Below are 22,884 nucleotides of genomic sequence, written 5' to 3' on the forward strand. Positions count from 1 at the left end.
TTCCAGGCCTGTGCTCGTTGGGAACGACAGCATAGAAGGGCTCTCCCCCAACACACACTCAACCAGGTGCAGCTGGGAAGCCCCCTAGCAGAGCTAAGGTCCAGGATATCCCCCCTTCCCTGAGTGACCAGATAGTGACAAAGAAAGGACAGGAAAAAAAGGGGGGGCAGCCCCCACATCTGAGCACAAAAGGGTCTCTGCCAACCCTCCTGTGACATGAAGGGGTCAACTCTTAAATCATGATACTGTGGAAGGGGCTGGATGTTAGTCATCCATTAACAGCCTCATTAGTGATTAACAGCCTGGGTGACAGATTAAAGCCCGGGGTAAGACCCGAGGGGAGGGGGTGATAAAGATAATCTGCACATGCTCAGCCGCGTTGCCTGAGCCGCCCAACCAGGACTCCTCGGAGTCTCCTCCGCCTCCTGGTCCACTCTGTCTTCAACCACAGTGTTCGCCCAAGTTACTGTAACAAACTACAGCCCTTAATAGTTTTATTCTATTTCCAACAACTGCACAGTGAACTCCCTGCTAAGGACCACTCCACAGATAAAGAAACTTGTAGCCCATGGGTAAGGGGTGTCTGGAGATACCAGAGTTTTAAAGGCCGTCTGCTTCTACATCTGCCAATGCATACACTTCGTCCACACATGCCGGCCAAGTACTCAACCAGTCTCACAGGTGTATCTGCAGTAGTGGGAGACTTAGCTTTCTCCCTTCCATCTGGGGCCAGCTCTGGCTGTAGTTCTGTTCCCTCGGGCTTGTACCTCTTGGTCCTCCGTGGATCCACTGCTTAGAGAGCAATACTCTTCTACAGACTGCCTGTTAGCTATTGGGCAGCCTCCCAGGATGCCTCCCAAGTCACGATGGGGCTCAGTGACCCCAGTGCCTTCAACCCTTACTTAGGAAGTATAGACAGGAACCTCACACCATCACCTTCCATCTCCAGAACTTTCAGTCTCGCAGAGCTTGGGTTCATAATACTTCAGAGTCTGACTGGTACAGAGCATGAGAAATGTCACCTTCCTTGTTCTGGAAGCCATGCTTCTTTTAATGCTGCCAAAAATCACATGACCTTCCTATCAGCCATGCCACTTTTAACTGTACACTGTATTTCTGTCAACCAAAGGTCTCCCCCCTTACAAAAGCTTTTTAACAACACCTCTACATCTAATATATGTTTAGTTGCTTTGGGGGACCATGTGTAGGGCACTGATAGGTATTCTAGCTAGACTTCCTGTTAGGATGCCCAACTAGCATTCTAGCCTTCTTATGTTTTTTAGGATCTCATTCCACACCCTTGAGAATTAACCACCTCTCCCTGCTTCCTGTCATCCAGGCCATTGATGAAAAAGGTGGAGAAGGCAGAGAGCCCTTCACCATCCTGGACCATCTCCCTCCAGATGGAGACAGGGCTATGTTCAACCAGTTACTAAAGCCTTAGCACCAAGCTCACGTTTTCCATCTTAATCCCAAGGGTATCATGAAAGACCTCACCAACGTCTTACTGACGTCCACATTTCCAAACCATCTAAATGTCCATCCTTGAGGAAATGGCTAAATAAAAGGCTATTTGTCTACACAACAGAATTCTACGCAATAGTTTAAAAATATGGTAAATGTATTTATTACAAAACATACATTTTTATGTTGGCAGCATGTATAAGTCTATTCTCAAAGGGCACAGAATCCCTCTGTAGGCAAAGAACTGTATGCATTCCGTGTAAACGCACAGAAAAAAGTCCAAGGTGACACACGCTAAAGTGATGTTACCTGTGAGACCAGGATTGGGGTGGTACCCAAGGAGATAAGGATCTAGATGTCAGTTTTTGTGAGAAGGCATTCACCTATTATATAACTAAAATAAAATCTTAAATCCCCCAGGTACAAGACATCTGGGGATTCCCACCATCCATCAGTTTACTGCTGGTTTCCAAAGGCAGAACAAGGCCAATGGAAAACAATTTGCGTCTAGTAAACACTGATCATTGTTTCCTGCCTGGATGCCGATAAACCCATCCCTTTCACAATTTGTTCAACGATCCTCCCTCCTCGCCCTTTGGAAAATCTTGCCCTTTGCAGCCGCTCACATCAACCTAGCAGATCTGGACCAAGCAGGTCAGTAATCTGTCTGCCCTGCAGCAAGACTCACCTGGGCTCGGGAATATGTTAGGAAGCTCCGTCAAAGTGAGCAAACAGTATAAACAAAGGCTACCTGGGCCACTCCGAAATGACCAGGGCTGCTGGCAAGGGTGGAGGGGTGGGGGGAATGACCATTCCCAGGGATGTTTCGGGGGTTTCCAAAGATCATGTCCCAAAGCAAGACAGCCGACAATGACCCTCCAGAGACATCCGGACAGAAGAACCCCCAAGTGAAGCACCTACGTGAAGCCCTGACCCCTGCTTTTAGAGCAGAGCCCTTATGTTAATCCCTCACAAAAGAGAGGAGGAGAAAGCACACCTTTCAGCGCATGGCACCTCGCTGCCCCTGCACCAAAGGGATGGTTTTGGTTTGTTCTCATGACCAGTGGATCCTGCTGGGCCAGGGATCTCGAAAAACGTGCCGTGGCTTAGGGAAGATGTCTGGCTGGCATAAATAAATGTGGTGGGGAAGAGAGGCAGGAGGGAGAGGAAGATGTTCAATGCGGTATCATGGGGCACCCACCTGGATTCTTGTCTACCTTCCGTTTGTGGGAAGTCTTAGCAAATACATACAAACTCCAGACATCAGTATAAAAGTAAGGGTTAATCTATAAGGTTCCTTCTAACTCTGTGAAGTGGGGAGGCGGGGGGAAGGACACAAGAAAGGGAGGAAGAAGAGGAGAAAGGGAGAATGCCATAGCAGGTCTATGAAAATTTTTCTAGAAATGATCTGCTTGTCAAAACTGTTTTCCTTTATGTTTAACGAAAGCCTTCCTGGCTGCAGTTCGAACACACGATCCCCCGACAGCCCCGGTGAGTAAGGAGACGTCAGCTAGCACTCCCAGCTGCCTGGTCCCTGGCCCCTGCAGGTGCTCTCCTATGTGTGGCTCAGCAGCCTCCCCCTTTGCGAGGCCTCCCAGACCGGCCTCAGGGGGTGGCACTGCTCTTAATGACAGCCCCTCGCTCAGCCAGAACCACTGAGTTCCCAGAGTGGGATAAAGCAGGTCCTGGAGGGAGACGGGGGTCAGGGAAGAGTTCTGAGAAATATGTCGTGCCTCAGCCACCGCAGGCTTTAACATCGTATCACGGCGTACACGGAAGCATGTTGCTGTCTCTTCTGCACTATGGAGTGGAGCCAGCCAGTGGATGGACAGCTGCTTTGCTAGAAGGATCCAAATTTGCTCCTGTTTTTCTAAATTATCACAGGGAACAGACACGGCAAAACAACGAGCCCTCGTGGCAGGGGAGGAAAAGGGCAGGACACTAGACCCCTCTGCTCCACGGGACTCAGGGCAATTACTCCCCCTAGAGCTGAGTGGCCTGCACCAAGTTATTCCCAGATTTTGAGGTCAGGTATCCAGAATGGCAGGCCAACGTTCCTCCCCTCCCCGGCTACACTGCCTACTTAGTCAGGGGCTCTACCGGAGGGTCAGAGCCTCCTAGGAAAAAACCTTTACCTTCTCTCGAGCAAGGCTGCCTTTCCCGAAACTGCTACAGAGAGCCCCACGTCCAAGGGGTTTGCCAGCCTCTTACCTTCATCCCAAAAGACTGCATTCGGGTGGCCACCTCTCTTCCAATCCTGCCCAGGCCAAGAATTCCCAGGATCTTTCCATTTAGCTCTGTTCCCATGAACTGCAAGCAAACAAGCAAAAAGCAAGGAAGCCAAAGTGAGCAGCAGAGTGGACCCCAGGCACCGAGCCAGGCGGGGCGGGGCAAGACCGGCTACTCACCTTCTTCCGTTCCCATTTGCCGTCCTTCATGGAAGCCGTGGCCTGGGGAATCTGCCTGCAAGGACAGACACAGGCTCAGCTGGGGCCCACGCAGGAGGCAGGGCTTGAGGTCTGACCGGCCGCCTCTGACAGTCATTCCCCTGGGGGCCAGGCTCAGTCTGGGTCTGGAGCTCAGGTACAGAGACACCGAGGGGGGTCAAGGGAGTGGAGCAGAGGGAAACCGCCCAGCGAGGCCTGACAGGGGAGCCCTGGGATTTCTGTCTCCAGCCAGGACTCCGGGTCAAGGTTCTGATTCCACCTCAACCACCAAGTGACTCTAGGCATGTAAGAAGTCAGAGCCAATCCTCCAGGGTTCCCAGGGATAACGAATGGGGTATTGAGCGACTCTGAAGACATCAGGTTCATTAAGGAAGTTCAAGGATTTTCATTTTGTTTTTCCATCAAAGGCTGCCACCTGCATTTTCTACTGTATCAACAGACAGCTGGTTATTTAATTCTTCCTTACAGTTTCTTAAGCCGCAGCAGTCTCAGGCTACCCTAGGACGGGTGGGTGCCACGGTGCATACCAACTCCTACCCCAACACCCAGCCTATTTCCTCCTATTGGTTAAAACAAAGGTCTGAGTCTCCACCTGTTTTCTGGAGGGGACAAAGGAAGTTAGGGCAGAGTCAGAGGTGAGAGGGTAAGATTATGTCATCTAGGCTTCTCTGGAAGTGCAAAAGGGAGACAGGAAACAATGTTTAAAATGTTTAAGGAGTGGGGTGCTGGGTGGCTCAGTCAGTTAAACATCCAACTTCAGCTCAGGTCATGATCTCACAGTTCATGAGTTCGAGCCCAACGTCAGGCTCTACGAGGACAACCCAGTGCCTGGAGCCTTGCTTCGGATTCTGTGTCTCCCTCTCTCTCTGCCCCTTCCCCACACACACTCTGTCTCTCTCTCAAAAATAAATAAAAATTAAAAAAATGTTTAAGGAGTACCTTCTCTATTTTAGACACTCCATAAGAAATGCATAGACAAGGGGCACCTGGGTGGCTCAGTTGGTTAAGCATCTGACTCTTGGTTTTGGCTCAGGTCATGATCTCATGATTTGTGGGTTCGAGCCCTACATCGGGCTCCAAGCTAACAGCACGGAGCCTGCTTGGGATTCTCTCTCTCCTTCTCTTTCTGTCCCTCCCCCCCCCCCTCCCCCGCCGCCGCCACTGCCGCCATGCAAGAGTGCTCTCGCTCTCTCTCTCAAAATAAAAAAATAAATTTAAAAAAATGCTTAGACACATCTTAGCACCTGTAATGCTCACAACATCTGCATGGAGAGAGACAAGGCGGGGACTAAACACCCTGAGCAGGCATCACCCATTGGAAGTAGCTGAATTGACTCAAAGCCAAGGAGGACATCACCCTCACAGTTAAACTCCAAAGTATTTAAATGCAGTCTTTCCCGCCAGTCACAAAACTCAGGGCGGTGTGTGTGTGTGTGCATGTGCACACCCACACAAGCACGAGTGTGTAAACAGAGAGATTCCAACATGCTGTTCATGTATCTCCATCTCACTGAATTCTTATAAAAAATACACTTCGTGGTCTACACATTGGCCGACACACTTCCATCTGAGGGCCGGTTGAGGGGGGCATCTGTGCCCCCGTGACGTCACGGGTAAGCTCACAAAGCTCAAGTAACACGCTTCACGGGGAGAAGCTCCCATCAGACCCATCAGGCCTCAGTAGTGGGTCCTCATTTCAGGAATGTCCCAAGGACAATGACTTGCCTTGAGGAAGTGCTTGCTTCTCAGCAAAGCTAGCCTGATAACATGCTCTAACCTAGTGAGACAGAGCCCACGGCCTCCTCTCAGGTCTGGCTCACTGCTACCCCCCGAGCCCTGCTATTTCCTCCTCTCTGCCCTCCTGAGCCCACAGTACCATCTAAGACAGGTGCATGTGGCACCATGGGGCACAAGACACTCCCAAGCCCCTCTAGCTGCTATACCCAGGCGCTCACGAGTCCTCCTCAGGCTTCGGGGTCCTCACAGGACCAGTCTGGGGAGGACCGTGATGGGGGCAAGGGGTCTCCCGAGAACCAAATGGTAGCCTCCTGACTCACAAAAGGAGAAGGTAAAGCGGGGGAGAGGTTGCATTCCCCTCTGTTTCTTTCTGTGTCACTGTTCTCCTGAACCTCAGGAACTCCTGCCATCTGTTCAAAGTCCCCTACTGTGAGGCCCATTCAGGCCCTGTCTCCACCCACACTGCCCAACGCTCTCAACCTCACATCCACGGCTCCCACTGTGCTGTCGCTACCCTGCTGGAAAAGCAGTCTGACCAGACACACAAGAAGGTATGAGAGACTAGCCGTCTTCCTTCCTTCCTTCCTTCCTTCCTTCCTTCTTTCCTTCTTTCCTTCCTTCCTTCCTTTCCTTCCTTTCTTTCCTTTTCTTTCTTTCCTTCCTTCCCTTTCTTTCTCTTTCCTTTCTTTTCTTTCTTTCCTTCCTTTCATTTCTTTTCCTTTCATTCCTTTCTTTCCTTCCTTACTTCCTTTTCTCTTTCTTTCTTTCTTTCTTTCTTTCTTTCTTTCTTTCTTTCCCTTTCTTTCTTTCTTTCTTTCTTCTTTTCTTTTCTTTCTTTCCCCCTTCCCTTCCCTTCTTTCTTCCTTTCAGAAAGACAGAGAGAGAGGGGGACAGAAGATCCGAAGCAGGCTCTGTGCTGACAGCAGTGAGCCCAATGCCAGGCTCAAACTCACAAAATGGGAGATCATCACCTGAGCCGAAGTTGGACACTCAACCGACTGAGCCACCCAGGCGTCAGTATCTTTGATGAGTGAGGTTGTTGGATGAGAGGTTGGAAATTTCACTTCCTTGAAATCCTTCTACTTTAGTTGGGTCCTGGAACAGGAGAAAAATGATTCCTGGCTCCCAAGCCTTTCTTTCCACCTCCAGAGAAGAGTAAGAGAATTAATTAGATAGAAAGCTGATAGAGAAGTCCCTCATTCAAAAAACAAAAACACCACTGAATTTAACTGCACGAGGGAAACCAGGACATCAGGCTACTACAGTTGTCCAAGGGGAAATACACCCAGCCCCAAGGTTCTGGAAGCTGTAGACGGCCAGCTCAGGGACCCCATCCAGACTCTTTTCTCCAGTCTTTCCTCTTCACTGGCCATGAGTATCAGTGAATACCTAAGCGCTCCGGTAGGGGAAGAGTTAGAACAAAGGTCACTCCTCCAGACCCTGACCTCAAGGAGAACAGGTTTGAGAGGGAGAGAGAGTTAATTTCTCAGCCCTAGAAGCCTCAGGCCCGAGTAGAGGAGTAAAGAGCCCTGTCTGCCTAGGTCCCCCTGGTTTAAGGATCTAAGGGTGTGAGAAGGGACCCAGTGAACTTTCTGACCTGTCCACTGGCTCCTTGCCCTCCCCACTGACCACAGAAGTGCCTGAATGGCCTATTCAACAGCAGTGCTCAATACCATCGTTTTACTACCGAACACATTATGTGCACCATATCCATGAGTTCCTAAGCCGTCCCCTCTACTGAAGAGGCCTGCACTCCCAGAATTCCTGCTGGAAGAGCAAGACATGTGACCATTTGAGTTCTCTTGTGTTAAGAATCCACAGGTAGGTACAGGGATCCCAGAGTAGCTTTGCTCCATTATGTTACAATAAAGAGCTGTAGGGCCAGTGACAGAGTGAAGTCCTGAAGGCCAGGGGAATCAGTGAGGGACACAGCCTAGCTGGGAGATCCAGAGAGAGCTTCCTAGATGAATTAATACTCCTGCTTCATCTTGAGAATAAGAGTTATCCAGAGAAAGATGATGGAGAAGACTAGTTAAAAATTGTGTATCAGAGGCACCTGGGTGGCTCAGTCAGTTAAGCGTTTGACTCTGCCTCAGATCATGATCTCGGGGTTCATGAGTTTGAGCCCTGTGTCAGGCCCTGTACTGACAGCTCGGAGCCTGGAGTGTGCTTCAGATTCTGTCTCTTTCTCTCTCTCTCTGCCTCTCCCCTGTGCTCTCTCTCAAAAATAAATAAACGTGAAAAAAATGTTTAGGGGCGCCTGGGTGGCTCAGTCAGTTAAGCGTCCGACTTTGGCTAAGGTCATGATCTCACAGTCTGTGAGTTCGAGCCCCGTGTCGGGCTCTGTGCTGACAGCTCAGAGCCTGGAGCCTGCTTCAGATTCTGTGTCTCCCTCTCTCTCTGCCCCTCCCCTCCTCATGCTCTGTCTCTCTCTGTCTCAAAAATAAATAAAAACATTAAAAAAATATTAAAAAAAATTTAAATCTCAGCCTTATCATTACAAAAGATGTATCAATATTTCAATATTGGCAAATTGGTTATGACCAACCCACCATACTAATGTAAGGTATTAATAATAGGGGAGGCTGAGTATGAAGTATATGGGAACTCTACTATCTTTACAACTTTTCTGTGTATCTAAAACTCTGAAAATAAAAAGTTTATTGGGGCACCTGGGTGGTCCAGTCAGTTAAGCGTTCTGACTCTTGATTTCGGTTCAGGTCATGATCACACGGGTCATGGGATCAAGTCTCAGGTCATGACAGCATGGAGCTTGCTTGGGATTCTCTCTCCCTCTCTCTGCCCATACACCTCTCTCTCTCTCTCTCTCTCTCAAAATAGAAAAATAAACTTAAAAAAAAAAAGTTTATTTAAAAAATCGCTATGCCAAGTCTCACCCATGCCAATTAAATCAGAATTTTGGGGGTGCAAGCCAGGCATTAGTATTATCATCTCAGATGATATCAATATGCAACAAAGTTTGGGAACCTGTGGTGTTATGAGAAGTCCCTGAGGTGTGGAGGCTGTAACATTTTGGCATTAGTTCACTCAAAAATGTTCCCAAGTAAATAAAAATGTTGAGCATTTCTTCTATTTTACATCTATGTGAAGTTAAATTAAAAAAATTTTTTTTTTTGTTTAATGTTTATTTATTTTTGAAAGAGAGAGAGAGAGTGTGTGTGTGAGTGGGGGCGGGGCAGAGAGAGAGGGAGACATAGAATCTGAAGCAGGCTCCCGCCTCTGAGCTGTCAGCACAGAGCCCGACGCGGGGCTCGAACCCCCAAACCGTGAGATCATGACCTGAGCCAAAGTTGGAGGCTTACCTGACTGAGCCACCCAAGCGCCCCTAGTTGAATTTTTAATAACGAGTGTGATAAAAATAAAGTAATGGAATGACTTGGGGAAAAAAAAAGAGATAATCGGGAAGGATATTCCAGGGAGCAGAAACCTTATTTTTGAGGCTTAGAGTTCGAAAAGCCAGAGGGTGGCATAGATAGCAGGAAACGACGAAGGAGCGTTCCGTAAAGGACTAATGGCCTTGACGCATTTTTAGCAGTCTGCGTGTCACCAAGCGTTTCCGGGTCACTTTGTTTGGGGAGGTCATAACAACTGACACACCAGAGAGACTGGCTCCACTCAGGAGTCAGGGACTTACCTGGCCAGGCACATGATCATCCCACAGGTGAGCTCCGCAGCACTGAGGCTGTTCCCATTGGGGGTGCTGAAGAGCAAAGGAGAGAGGGGACTTCAGTAGGTCCAGACCCCATATCCCCACTCCTGTCCCGACAGAAAGCCTTGAGTGCGGTGTGCTGGCGCTCCCGCCCTCTCACCTCACCCGCTCTTACAACCTCCAGCCCCATGCCTCCCCCCTGGGTTCTCCGATGGACCCCTCCCCTAATCCCAAGGCTAGAAGACAACCCCCTTGCCCTGACTCTATGTTTTCATGCAGAGGGACGTCCATTAGAGAAACATAGCTGGCCTCTTGACTCAAACTCGCTTCTCTGCAGGCAGAGAAGTGTCTCACTCGATGGGAAGATATAGATGTGGCTCAGTCCTTTTCTTTGCTCTCCTTTCAGGAACTACTTGCCTACAGGAGACCCAGATTCCCGCTGTTCTGTGTCATCTGTCTTACCGGGGCTGCGCCCGAGATGGGTGAGCAAGTCCATCAGATTCAGGTCAGCCCACTGGCCACACACCTTCATCAAGTTGCCCAGCCTGGCTTCTATCAATCACAAAGCTAGTATTTTTACCTCCACCTGACTTCCACTTCTCCTCCTATCTCTCAACAAGTTCTGAAGTGAGAAAGCTTCCTCACACCTTCACACACACAGCAATGCTGACTCTGCCCATTTCACAGACAGGAGAATAGGGCTGAAACTCACACAGGTATTTTTCTTTTCTCAAAGTCTCTTTGTTTTTTTTTGTGGGTTTTTTTTTTTTGTTTGTTTTTTGTTTTTTGTTTTTGGAATAGTTTATTAAAACACATATAGGGGCGCCTGGGTGGCTCAGTCGGTTAAACGGCCGACTTCAGCTCGGGTCATGATCTCGCGGTCCGTGAGTTCGAGCCCCGCGTCGGGCTCTGTGCTGACAGCTCAGAGCCTGGAGCCTGTTTCAGATTCTGTGTCTCCCTCTCTCTGACCCTCCCCTGTTCATGCTCTGTCTCTCTCTGTCTCAAAAATAAATAAATGTTAAAAACAAAACCAAACAAAAAAAAAACACATATTCACTGCTTCTTGGCCTTCTGGCTAAGATCAAGTGTAACACACATGTTTAGCCTCCTTTTTCCTTTATTGGATCTTTCCATCTCTGGAAATGAAAGTTACAAGGAGGAAAAAAATTAAGAGATCCTACCAATCCTACAAAAAAAAAAAAAAAAAAAAGGTCAAGATAAAAGGATTCTCAGAGCCTGTCTTTCCACCTATCAAAAAGGCTAGACTGGGATGCTAGAGGAGGGGCAGGACTGGGGGCACTGCCTCTGTGTCCAGGGCAAGAACATAGGATGGGCTATGACCAATTAACCCCTCCACTATAGGAGGAATCGGAGGGAAGGGAGGGCAAGATTTTGAGGACACAGCGTCCCAAGGGAAGGGAAGAGGCTGGAGAACAAAGAAGTGGGCTAGAATAACCTTGCCACACTGTCTAAGTGCCAGACGGGAGCCAGAGGCAAGTGTGGCCTAGCCCTGGCACGCAGTCGTGACCTCTGCTCTGAGTTTCTGCAAAAACAGCTCTATCAGGACCCCTTTCCTGTTGGCCCTGGAGTGTGAAAGGGCAGCTGGGCTCCTGCCTGCAGAAGGGTGAAGGGAGGTGAGGAAGGGAAAGAATATAGTCACTCAACAAGCAAAGGCTGTGCTCGGCCAAGCAGAGCCCAGGAAAACCTGACCCCAGATGCAGTGGAGGGGAAGGGGCAACGCTGGAGTAGGGAACGCAGACAGATGCACTAACATTCTTCCGTTTCCTGAACCAGGCTGCTGCTCAAACATCTGTGGGGTGGGTTTGGGAAGTGATTTGCGATTACAAAGAGAGCCTCCTGGTCAAAAACCTGGGGCACCACTATGCTATGAGCACGGACCACCTGTCTGGGCTCAGCCTGGACCAGCCATCCTCTTGAAAGCCTCCTACTCTGTCCTGGCCTTCTTGAAGTTTTCCCCTCCCCGCTCGTGGTGAGCCTCCACATGCTCTCCCGGGCTCCTCGACTTACTTCATGACCAGAACGCCCTTCCTGGTGGCAGCCTCCAGGTCGACGTTGTCCACACCCGTGCCGGCCCTGCCCACCACCTGGAGCCTCTCTGCTGCGTTGATGACATCAGCAGTCACCTTGGTGGCTGAGCGGACGATGAGGCCTTCACAATCCTGAGGCAGAAGAAACATCTGGGTCCACAGTCGGTCTTCCAGACCTCCTAGCACCTCTTTGCCCAAAGTGGGAGTTCTTGCCTGCCAGCTGACTTTGGATATATTCAGAGTAAGGAAGGGTCCGCCGTTAGTCAGGCCTGGAGTCAAGTCCCGGCTCCCTCCCCTAAGAGCTCAGAATTTGAGATCTGGCCTCCTCCAGTGCATGAGGAAATGAGCGAGGATAGGTATCGCACCTGGCAGGCTCTCTGGCCCCACTCAACGGACATGACCTCCTCCATCAGACACTGCCCCGCTCAACAGACATGACCTCTTCCATGGGACACTGCTGCTGAATGGAGAGGTGGGACCAAGTTCTACTTTGTAAGCCCCTATGACTGGCACATGCGAAGCACTCAGTAAGTGCTGGCTGGCTGAGCGACTAAAAAGTGAGGAAAAGACAAACTGTTGAAAGAAAGACATTTCCTAAAATAGAGACCAAAGTAAGAGGACGAAGGGAGAACAGTTCAACCAGTCTATAGCTGTTGAGAAACACAAGCCGTTTTAGACTAAAAAGTATGCATACTTTCTGGATGCATTGAAGCCGCTTTACTTGTGCTAAGTTAGACCTCAAGACAAGCTTTCTTGGGCTCTTCCAGAATCCTGTGATATGTTCTCTGAATAAGGATACTGTTGCCCAAACACTCAGTGAGAGTCCCCAGGAAATGGGCCAGGTGCACGGGGGCCTGCTCTGCCCCAAACTGGCTATCCGGGGCTGCTGAGGAGGCAAGTGCTGTTGCAAAAGCAGGAAGCTGGGGATCGGGAGGCTGGGGTTCCAGTTCCAGGTCTGCCAAAGTTAAGGCGGGTCACGATGCTAAGCCACCTCCCCCACCCCTGGTCTTCACCTGTAAAGTAAGAGGGACAGAGCAGACGCCCCACATCTGATCTGACCCCACTGATATAAGCCACTCCGCCATTTCCCCCGGCAGAGCTCTCACCTGGAAGCCATGAGAACCTTCTCCCTTCCCTGCCCACCACACACACTGGGAGGACAGAGAAAGGCCACTGTATCCGGCTCCCTGGGCTCCGCACGGGGGTCTTCTAAGCACTGGAATGACTGGTCAGTTGTAAAATTATTCCTCGGGAGGTGCTTATGCCTCATGCATGCTCCCTGGTGGGGGGGGCTGTGCCTGACCACAGAGAGCCCTTTCACGTCCACAGTTCTGAAATAGAACCTCAAAATGTGAGACTCCAAGGAACACGTGACCAGCCTCTGGTCCAACTGCATTTCACAGATGAGAAACAGAAGCCTGACAAAATTCAAGATGCCCGTGTCCCCTCTTCCTGCCCTTTTCATGCCTTCCTTCCACCTATGGGGTGCCTGGTAGGTATGTAGCCGGCAGTATGCTAGACTCCGTCAACACAAGAGGAGTAAGTCATAGTCCCACCCCTCAAGGAGCTCACAGTGACAGACATGCCAAAACTCACCATTACGCATGTATGCTGTGACCTCGGAACGTACAAGGCACATGCACACGGAAAAGTTAGAGGAACCGAACAGGAACCACCCCATCTGGGCTCACTGCCAACACTGGCCAACGCCAGGGAGAATCTCGAGGGTGCTTGAAATTCCTCCCTATAAAGCAGCCTCGTTGGACATGAGCCAATGCCTGGGCACATGGGGACACTGCTGACTGTCCCACATTCAAGTCCACTGCTCTTGGCTCCAAAGCAAAGGATCCCCATGCCTGGCCACCCACTACCAACTTTTCCAGGTACAGCGAACTTCTCTTCCATGAAACCTTTGCCAACAACCCTGGATTTAACATCACTCCCTCCTCCTATTTTTGTATCATCTGTTTTACAGTCGGGTGTTCTCGGTCTGACCTGCAATTTGGTCTCTTCATCTATATGTTACATCTCTAAAGCAGGTTATTTTAATAGCTGATAACTTACTTTTTAAAATACCTTATTATTTTGATAGCTGGAATACTCCATTGAATAAATGAATTCAGTGATTTGAGAGGCCATGGAAACCTACCCTCACCATTCTCCCCACCACCACCTTCCTTCCCTAAATAATTCAAACATGTCACATGATCAAAAATGCACCACTGTAGGGGTGCTTGTGTGGCTCAGTCGGTTGAGCATCCGACTTCAGCTCAGGTCATGATCTCGCGGTCCATGAGTTTGAGCCCCACATAGAGCTCTGTGCTGGCAGCTCAGAGCCTGGAGCCTGCTTCATTCAGATTCTGTGTCTCCCTCTCTGCACCTCTCCAGCTCATACTTTTGTCTGTTTCAAAAATAAATAAACATTAAAAAAATTTTTTTTTTTAAATCCACCACTGGAAATTCCTTCTCCTGTCTGTGATAAGGAGGCAGAAGACCTATACAACCAGCATTCAAGAGTTCTGTGAGCATAAGAGTAAGTCAAGGGGTGCCTGGGTGGCTCAGTTGGTTAAGCGTCCGACCTTTGGTTTCCACTCAGGTCATGATCTCACAGTCTGTGAGTTTGAGTCACGATTGGGCTCTGTGCTGACAGTATGGAGCCTGCTTGGGATTCTCTCTTTCCTCTCTCTCTCGAAAATAAACTAATAAACTTTAAAAAAAAAATTAAAAAAAAAAAGAAAGAAAGGATAAGTTAGGAGAGAACCAGGGCGAAAATGTTCAGAAACTGACAAATTGCTCAACAGAACCAAATGGGTACCTGGCAAACAGAGCCATGTGTGCCTGGAATAGACAAACAGATCTGTGTCTGTCTGGGAATTGAGAAAATGATAAAGATAGTATTCAAACTGATGGGGATAGGAAGAGCTATGTGATACATGGTATGAGGTAAATTTAGAAAAAATAAATAAATTTCTATCTCACTATAGATTTTTAAAAATCCAGAAGAATTAAAGAATTTTTTTAAAGATAAGCATTAGGGGGCGCCTAGGTGGCTCAGTCGGTTAAGAGTTCGACTTCAGCTGAGGTCATGATCTCACGGTTCAGGAGTCCCAGCCTGGCATGGGGCTCTGTGCTGACGGTTCAGAGCCTGGAGCCTGCTTTGGATTCTGTGTCTCCCTCTCTCTCTCTGTCCCTCCCCACCCCCCACTCAAAAGTAAGTAAACATTAAAAAAATAATAAATAAATAAATAAAAGCAGATAAGCATTAGAAGAAAATGTAAGGGGATAGTTTTATGATCTCAGGATGGGGAAACTTCATAAGCAAGGCCCAAATCCCAGAAACCCTAAAAGAAAACACTGACAAATTTGATAACTTTTCAAATGTAAATTTCTTCCTTTCTTTCATCCTTCCTTTTTTTTTTTTTTTTTTTAAAGTAAGCTCTAAACCCCAGGACCCCAGAGATCAAGATCAAGAGGCTCAGCCTCTACCATCTTTTAAATGTAAATTTCTTATGGAAAAAATCCCCTAAACAAAGTTAAAGGAAAGTGATGCGTTAACATACAGAAAAACTCTTTGCACCATGTATAGCAGAACAAAGACTCAACACCAAAAATAATAAAGGCTTCTTACAAATCTTTCTTTTTTTTAATGTTTATTTATTTATTTATTTTTATTTTTATTTTTTTAATTTTTTTTTTAATGTTTATTTATTTTTGAGACAGAGAGAGACAGAGCATGAACGGGGGAGGGGCAGAGAGAGAGGGAGACACAGAATCCAAAGCAGGCTCCAGGCTCTGAGCTGTCAGCACGGAGCCCGACGCGGGGCTCGAACTCACGGACCGTGAGATCGTGACCTGAGCTGAAGTCGGACGCTTAACCGACTGAGCCACCCAGGCGCCCCTAATGTTTATTTATTTTTGAGAGAGAGAGAGAGAGAGAGAGAGAGAGAGAGAGAGAGCATGAGCGGGGGACAGCAGACAGAGAGGGAGATACAGAATCGGAAGCAGGCTCCAGGCTATGGGCTGTCAGCACAGAGCTCGATGCAGGGCTCGAACCCACAAGCCATGAGGAGATCATGACCTGAGCCAGAGTCGGATGCTTAACCAACTGCACTACCTCGGCACCCCAATGAGCACATATTTCTTGAGAGCTTCCTGGTGACCCCTCAAAACCCCTGCACTTCTAGGTACCATCCCCTCCTCAGGTCACAGGTCAACCCTCCAAGACCTGGGTCCAAGCTGCCGGCTCCTCTACTAGGCAAACCGCAGCCCCGTGTCAATCCGCCCACGTCCTCCGTGCAGTTTGCTGTGACTACAACTTTCTTCTCCAGTGTCCTGCAGTCCATTTTGGCACCTCTCAATGCTGCACCCACTCTGTGTGCCGTCTAATGCTCTCTGCAGCTGCCTTAGAGCTGGAAAACAGCCAGTGTTCTGCTGGATTTATAGCTGTTCCGGACAAAACTATGCTAACTCAGCAGTGGAAAGCTGTTCACGTTTCTCAAGTTCAAACCTGCTTCCTTTCCCAAAGAGGACAGGTTTGGCCTTGAGGGTGATGCTAGCTAGCATTGCTGGTGCCTCTGACTTAAATCTCGAGGGAAGCGGAACTCTCCAGGTCATGTTCCCCAGCTACAGAGAATGCAGGGAGATGCTGTTTAGCACAATGTGTGCCATCCTGATTAAGTACATGGCTACCTTAACTGTTGCAAATTACATCCCTGTGCAAAGGCTGGGAACTTGCTATTTTAACGGAGCCTTTCAAAGGATGGAATCTTGCATGGAAGTTTTTCCCCTTATCTTTCTTAAAATTCTGAGATAAAGATGTAAATGTGCTCAGTAAGTTAAATGCATTACTACTAGCATGTGATTTAGTGGTTTCTGACCGGCACTGCTATTCAATAGAGCAGAAGAAAAATCTATGTATCACTAAGTTTATTATTCCAAGACAGTGTTTTCCAAACTGTTTTGACTAAGACTTACAGTAAGAAATATCTATTTAAGTTGTGATTTTACGCTCACTAACCACATAGGGACAAGTGCCCACATCATTGAAACAAATTTCATGACATAATACTCAGCCTATCTGCCCTCCTCCCTGCTACTTACTTTGTTTTTTTAAAATGCTAATCATGACCCATAAAACCAGCTACCCGATACCCACAGCATGCGGGGATCTGCTTTGAGTCTGAAAAGCACCATTCTCAGGGGTCATTGTACTTTCTCACCACGGAGCCAGTGAGAGCAAACTGTGCCTGCCCTGAACAGCGAAGAGTGGGTACAGAGGCCAGGCCTGGGCCGGCAATGCGCTCCAGCTTCCCTCCGCGTTAAGAAGATTTTAAATGGGAGAGGGCAGGAGGCACTAACACAGATCCTTCTCCACCCAGAGTAAAAAAGACACTGTGGATACGAGGCCCCTCCAGGGGGCTGCCTAGATCGACTAATTGATGTTCTGAAGTGAATGTTTTACAAAGACAGTCACGAAGGCTTGGGGGGCTCCAACAGCCCAGCAAGACAGATGCCGGCCAGTAGCTGACAAAACACCCCTCCTCTCCTGCCAGGATCTGTCAGTGCCTTTAAGATGTCCTTCCAAGTTGTAGCTCCAGACTCCAGCAACCCACCCAGCCAACTTCTCAACTTCATGGAACCCCTCCAGTACTGGTGAGGCCTGGATTCTGCTCAGTTCTGCCTGTATCCCCGCACCCTGTCCCTCCCTGGAAATCCTAGAAATTAGGACTTCTAATTTCCACAGGAAAGCTGCAAAGCCCAAGGGAGGCCACTCTTCCCAACCTGGTGCTCTGGCGGAGGGGAGGGTCAGAAGCTGGTCTAGAGGCCACAGCACTACCTTCTGGCCACTGCCGAGTCAAGGCCACTGACAGCACCCATACAAAAGAGAAGGAGACAAGCTGAAGTGCCTGCCTCCCATCCGGCCCTACCTTGGATCTGGTCCTGAGCCCTTGTCCCCCACCCCCATTCAGACCGATCAGCCCCCTTGTCTCCACTTTTGCAGCAGCAGAACAGGCAGAAGGTAGGTTGCCGGGTGGTCTCACTTGGCACTCAAGTACTGTGTCATCTGGTCAATACTCTCGGGAGTGATGGCCAGGCTCCCTAACTAGTCCACACACCTCTTGAAGGCAGGGACCAGGCAGACACTTCTCTAAGAACAAGACGGGGTCTGGATACCCAGATACACCACCGTGGCGGTGCAGGGCTGGGGCGGACGGGGAGGGACACGCAGATACGAGGGCAGACAGGGAGCACAGGCAGCTTCCAGGACATGTGGTTCCGGCACAGCGAAAGCAACTGCTGCCGCCTCTGTGGTTTGCTTCAAGGGGCCCTCCGAGGAGAAAATGGAGGGGGTGGATGTGCGCCGGGGTTGAGCGAGGTTGGTAGAAGGCGGCACTGCGGGGCTGTGGGAGTTGGGGGTGGGAGAGAATACAGTGGGGCGCGGACGGGGCGGGGGGGTGGAGCGGAACTAGTGAAGAGCTCACAAAGTAAGTGCCCTAAGGTTGCACGAGGTCACCAAACCTCACCGGACCAAGGCAGAGGAAGACTTGAAGCAGATTGCGCTAACTGTGCAGCACGGCAAACTGATACATGTCTGAGAAAGATTTGCTAAGAAACAGAAATGTCCTGGGGGCGTCTGGGATCGGGTTCGAACCCAGGCTGGTCATTCGTGACCAGCGATAAGGCCAACCATAAGGCAGGCGGGCATGGGCTTTAAAGCCTGGAGCCCGGGGGCCGTGGCGGCAGCTGCGGGGGCGGCCCGGGGACCTCTGGCGCCCCCCGCCCGCCCCCCTTCCCTCCGAGAGCTTTCTGGAGGCCGAGGGGCGGGGAAAACTCGCGGCAGTCTTGCATCAGACGAAAGGCGGGTACGGCGTTTGCTGCCCCAGCCGGGCCGCCTTCCCTGCAGCCTCTCCGGCGGCCACGAGACTGGCTGGGACTCCGCCAAAGCCCCGGCCACCCCCCAAGGAAGGCTGTACTTGCCGGGCGAGCCAGGACCTGGCCCGGGAAGGATCGCCGGTCCCTGGGCTCCCCGCGGCGAAGTTACTTTGGCGCCCCTTCCCCCAGTGCCCCGGCGCCCGGGTAGGGGGCGGCGCAGGGCTGCCAGGGCCACAGCGCGCGAAGGCTCAGGGGAGCCGCGCTGGCATCCTTCGGGCAGCCCGCAGGACCAGTCCGGGCAGCCTGCACTTTGCAATGCCGGCGGGAAGCGAGCCAGCGCGAAACACGCGGTTGCAAACTGAACGCAAAGTTTGCATCCTGCAGCTCGCGGCTGTTTCTTCTCCTTCTCCTCCCTCCCCCACTCTCCAATCTCAGGAGGCCCCAAGACTGACTGGTACCGGGGACGGGGAGTGGGGGGTGGGGCGCGCTGGCCCCGGCCGGTCTCGGCAGAGGATGCCACCGAGCCCCCGTCTTTCTCCCGCTCGCCTTACCTGCAGCTCGGCTATCAGCTCCTCTTTGCTCAGGTTCTGCTTCTCCACCACCTGCAGCCCTCCATCTTGCAGGATCTTCCGGCAGCAAGGGTCCAGGCTGTCACTGATGAGCACTTTCCGCAGATTTGCAAAGGCCATTGCTGGAGTCTGCCTCGGAATCGGCCGCTCGCGCGGGGCAGGAGCACCTAAGCCTAGGAGCTGTGGTTCCTGCTGGCGGGCTGGTGTAACTGGGCAGGATTCGCGAGCTCCCGCGCCCCTTTTATCTCCCCCTTCTGCTTATACGGCCTCCTTCTGATTGGACAAAAATACTCAAACTCTCGGTGACTCCGCCTCCTCCTCGAGGCTCTGAGCCTTTAGTTCCCCGCCCCCTTTATTATGCTCCCGAGGTGAATTTCTCAATCTCAGCCAAAGCCCTCCCCTACACCTGGTGAGCATATAGAAGCACAATTTGCGCTGACTAGCTGATTCGTATCTGAAACAGAAATATTTGTTCTCACCGTGAGAGAAATGTTTCATGTTCACTTCTTTTTGCCTCAGAACATATTCAATAATTCCTTAACAAGAATTCATTGAAATGTGCAAGGCACCGCGCTGGATGTTGAAGGGACAAAGACATCCTGTGGTGGGCTAACACCGAGGGTACCAAAGGCAGACACGGAAAGCTAAAAAGTAAGAAGCAATAGGAAACTTTCTGAGACCTCACAAAGCAGTGCTTAATTACAGATGGATGACGTAATGAGAATTACCAGTATGAAAGAGAACAAGGACAAGATGCATTTAGAGCAGGCAGGATTTTTGTTAGAGCTCCCCATTTTCCTCTTCCCCCACTTCCTCTCTGATTATGAAAAAGACAAAAAGAATGTGAGATGTCAGTCTGGTCTAATTTCTATGCTGACCAAGGAGGCACTTTCCATCTCTTAACTCCTTTATGTTTAAACCCCACAACAAATATACTATTCCATGCCTCTCTTTACAGAAATATCGGGAAAATCCGTTTTGGATTATTTAAAGCCATCTAGGATCAAAAGCAGCATCAGGCATGCTCCCAGGTGAATTAGAATTCAGTTCTGTTAACCTGTCCAGACATTAGCTGTTGTGTGCCCTGGTCCAGAAAACCATCCAGCACAGCCTAGGGGCACCGGGAAGACTTTCCAGCAAGGTTGCCTTTCAGCTGACGCTACTGCTCTCTGAAGTCAACTATTCTGCCAGGCCTGAGGATAAGGAAATAAGTAAGACATTATCTGCCTTCAAGCTGCTCCTAGTCAATTGCCTTGAGGGCTGAATAGGAAATAACCAGGTAGAAAAGAAGTGACATTTACAAAGGCCCAGGGTATGTGCCTAGGGGTGCAGGAGGCCAAACTAAGGAGGGGTCAGGGTTGCTCAGGAGGGTCTTTGCCCTGAGGAGGAGTTTGAACTGCTCTCCAAAGCAGGGCAGGGGTGAGGAGTGATTTTCTGCTGTGTGATACCATTACCTTAGCTGAGCAGAGCCCTGACACCGAGAATGTAGATAATATCCCTCTGCACCCACCCCACTCCCACCCTTCACCATCCAACATCCACCCTCCAACATCGACTGCAAGTTGAGGATTTTTCTTTTACGATCAGCGACCAGTCTCCCCCGACCCCGTGTTATTGCTTCCATCCATAAAGCAGGAACTCTGGCCTTCTTTTTTTTTTTTTTAATTTTTTTAATTTTTTATTTTCTAATGTTTATTTATTTTTGAAACAGAGAGAGACAGAGCATGAATGGGGGAGGGTCAGAGAGAGAGGGAGACACAGAATCCTAAGGAGGCTCCAGGCTCTGAGCTGTCAGCACAGAGCCAGAAGCTGGGCTCAACCTCGTGGACCGTGAGATCATGACCTGAGCCGAAGTTAGACACCCAACCGACTGAGCCACCCAGGCGCCCCAGGAACTTTGGCCTTCTAGGAAAATAGTTCTGCAATTCTCTCCAGAACCCCCACTCCATCCCCTCCCTGAGCCCCCAAGCCCCTTGAGAAGAGTCACAGTCTGCTTAGTGAGTTTAGGGGAAAGGTCTAGTGCCGGCCCAGGCCAGCCTCTGCTTAGCTGTCTCTTTTGGAGATGAAGCCCACAAATAATGTGCCCTCCCTGCTTCCTGGCGTGTGGTGAGCCCTCCCAGGGCAAGCCCAACCAACCCTATGCACCTAAGGGTGCAGGAGCCACAGCTGTCCGGCACCTCTGCCTATAGAGGATGAGGTTAAAGGGGGAGAGTAGAGGGTGAGAGGTAGGAATCTTATTTTTCTACTTGGAGCCCAGCTGTGATCGCCAAAGTCACATTATGAGTAATAAAAACAGACAATTTGAGCAGGAGATGATGAACTGTCATCTGCAAAATAGGCACATCTGAATTTGAGTTCCAGCTTCTGAAATTACTGATAATGTGACCTTGGGCAGGTGACATTGCTTCTCTTAGACTTAGTTTTCTTCTCCGCAATATGGGGCTCATAGGGCAGTGCTTATTCACAAGGTTGTCATGAGGATTAACTAACGCGAAGCACTCAAATGAGTGCAATCTGTAGTGCTTGGCTTTCATTTGTTCATTCATTCATTCATTCATTCAATCAGGCAGCCAATACATATTTATTGAGAGCCTATAACATGCCAGACATGGCTGAGGGTGCTGGGAATGAAGGTTCAAACAAGACAAACATGGTCCCTGCTCTCACGGAGCTTATATTCTCTTTGGGGCCAGAAAATAACCAAATAAATGAAGAATGGAAAAAGACAATCTCAGGCTGCGAAAGCATGATGAAGAATACAAAACTGAGTAACGTGCTAGAGAGGATAGAGGGGGTGGGGGGGAGGGAGGGGATCTATTTTAGACTTTAGAGCCAGGGAAGGCCTTGCCAAGAAGATGATAGTCGAGGTGACACTGAAATAAGAAGTTAATTTGCAAAGAATGGAGGAAAGAGAATTCTGGGCAGAGGACACATTTAAGTCTGGCACATTTAAGGAACTTGCCCCCGGATATTCCTGTAGCCCGTACTGTGTGCCAGGCACATGACCATGCACTGGGATAACAATGTTGAGCGTGTCACACGTGGTCCATGCCCTGAGAGGAATCACAGTCTAGTGTTGGAGTGTGTGGCCTGTGGTGAATGGTCAGGAAAATCTCTGAGAAAGCAGAACTTCAGCTGAGATCTGAAGGGGGAAGAAGAGAGTGGGGAACATCTGGAGGAACATTTGAGAGAAACTAAGAACAAGGTCACTTGGGTAGGAAACAGCACCTGTCATATAGACAATAAGGGGGAACGTGGCACAACGTGAGATGGAGAGGTTGACGGGGGACAGACCACTCAGGCCATGTGAACAGTCTGGACTTTTATGGATGCAAATAATAAAAACTCAATTTCAGCTGGCTCAAGGTGTCCAAAAGGATCAAACGTGGGCAGGAATGGGCTCAAATCAGTGTCATTGGCAACCCGTCTCCCTCCTGTCTCTGTTTTCTCTGGATTCGTTTCATTTCCAGAAAAGCAAGATGTGGCAAGAATGTCACCAGCTAGTGGAGAATATAAAATTCAGTCATATATTCTAAGAAGTTTAGTAACCCCAGAAGGTTGTATTCATCTTCTAAGAATTGCAGCAATATTTTCATACCTGATCCTCATTGGGCCAACTGGGATCACACATCCATGAACCTAACACTGTGGCCAAGGGAATGAATATGCTGACTGGTCAGTCCCGAAGAAAGCACTCACTTCAGATCTGAGGAAAGGATTAGTCCCGTCTGGAATAGACACTAAGAGTATGAGGAAACTTCACGGTGTTAAGACAAGAGAAGGAGTGGAAGGTAGACTGGCAACCCCAACAGCTGACCAGTCCACCACGCTAAGGAGTTCAGATTTTATTCTAAATAGGATGGGAGACGATTGAAGGTGTAAGGCGGGGAATGTATTATCTTGGCTTTAAAATGACCATTCTATACTGAACCCCCAAAAAGCTCCTCTTTAGGTATTGTTTTGATTATCATTATGATGATGATGACAATGAATACCATGATGATTATGACTGACAGAGAGGTGGGTTCTTGTTTGGCACCTGGAATCACTCGGTAAGGTACAGTCAGGACTTGAAA

The 22,884-nt window shown here is 49.5% G+C and overlaps 1 protein-coding gene across 1 annotated transcript in view; it reads right to left on the reverse strand.

Moving 5' to 3' along the window:
* PHGDH (phosphoglycerate dehydrogenase) overlaps nt 1–19,051 on the reverse strand; it is a 32,686-nt gene extending 13,635 nt beyond the window's left edge. Inside the window, exons 1-5 of the mRNA XM_019458021.2 lie at nt 18,791–19,051; nt 11,347–11,498; nt 9,304–9,369; nt 3,873–3,927; nt 3,676–3,774 (exon numbers count right to left, since the gene is read on the reverse strand). Of these exons, the coding sequence (XP_019313566.1) occupies nt 3,676–3,774; nt 3,873–3,927; nt 9,304–9,369; nt 11,347–11,498; nt 18,791–18,928 (510 nt within the window). The 5' untranslated portion in view covers nt 18,929–19,051. The remainder of the gene's footprint in view (nt 1–3,675; nt 3,775–3,872; nt 3,928–9,303; nt 9,370–11,346; nt 11,499–18,790) is intronic.
* Between the last annotated feature and the right edge of the window lie 3,833 nt (nt 19,052–22,884).

This window comes from Panthera pardus, unplaced genomic scaffold, assembly GCF_024362965.1.
Source record: "Panthera pardus isolate Hobbes unplaced genomic scaffold, ASM2436296v1 HiC_scaffold_11, whole genome shotgun sequence".
Lineage (NCBI taxonomy): Eukaryota > Metazoa > Chordata > Mammalia > Carnivora > Felidae > Panthera > Panthera pardus.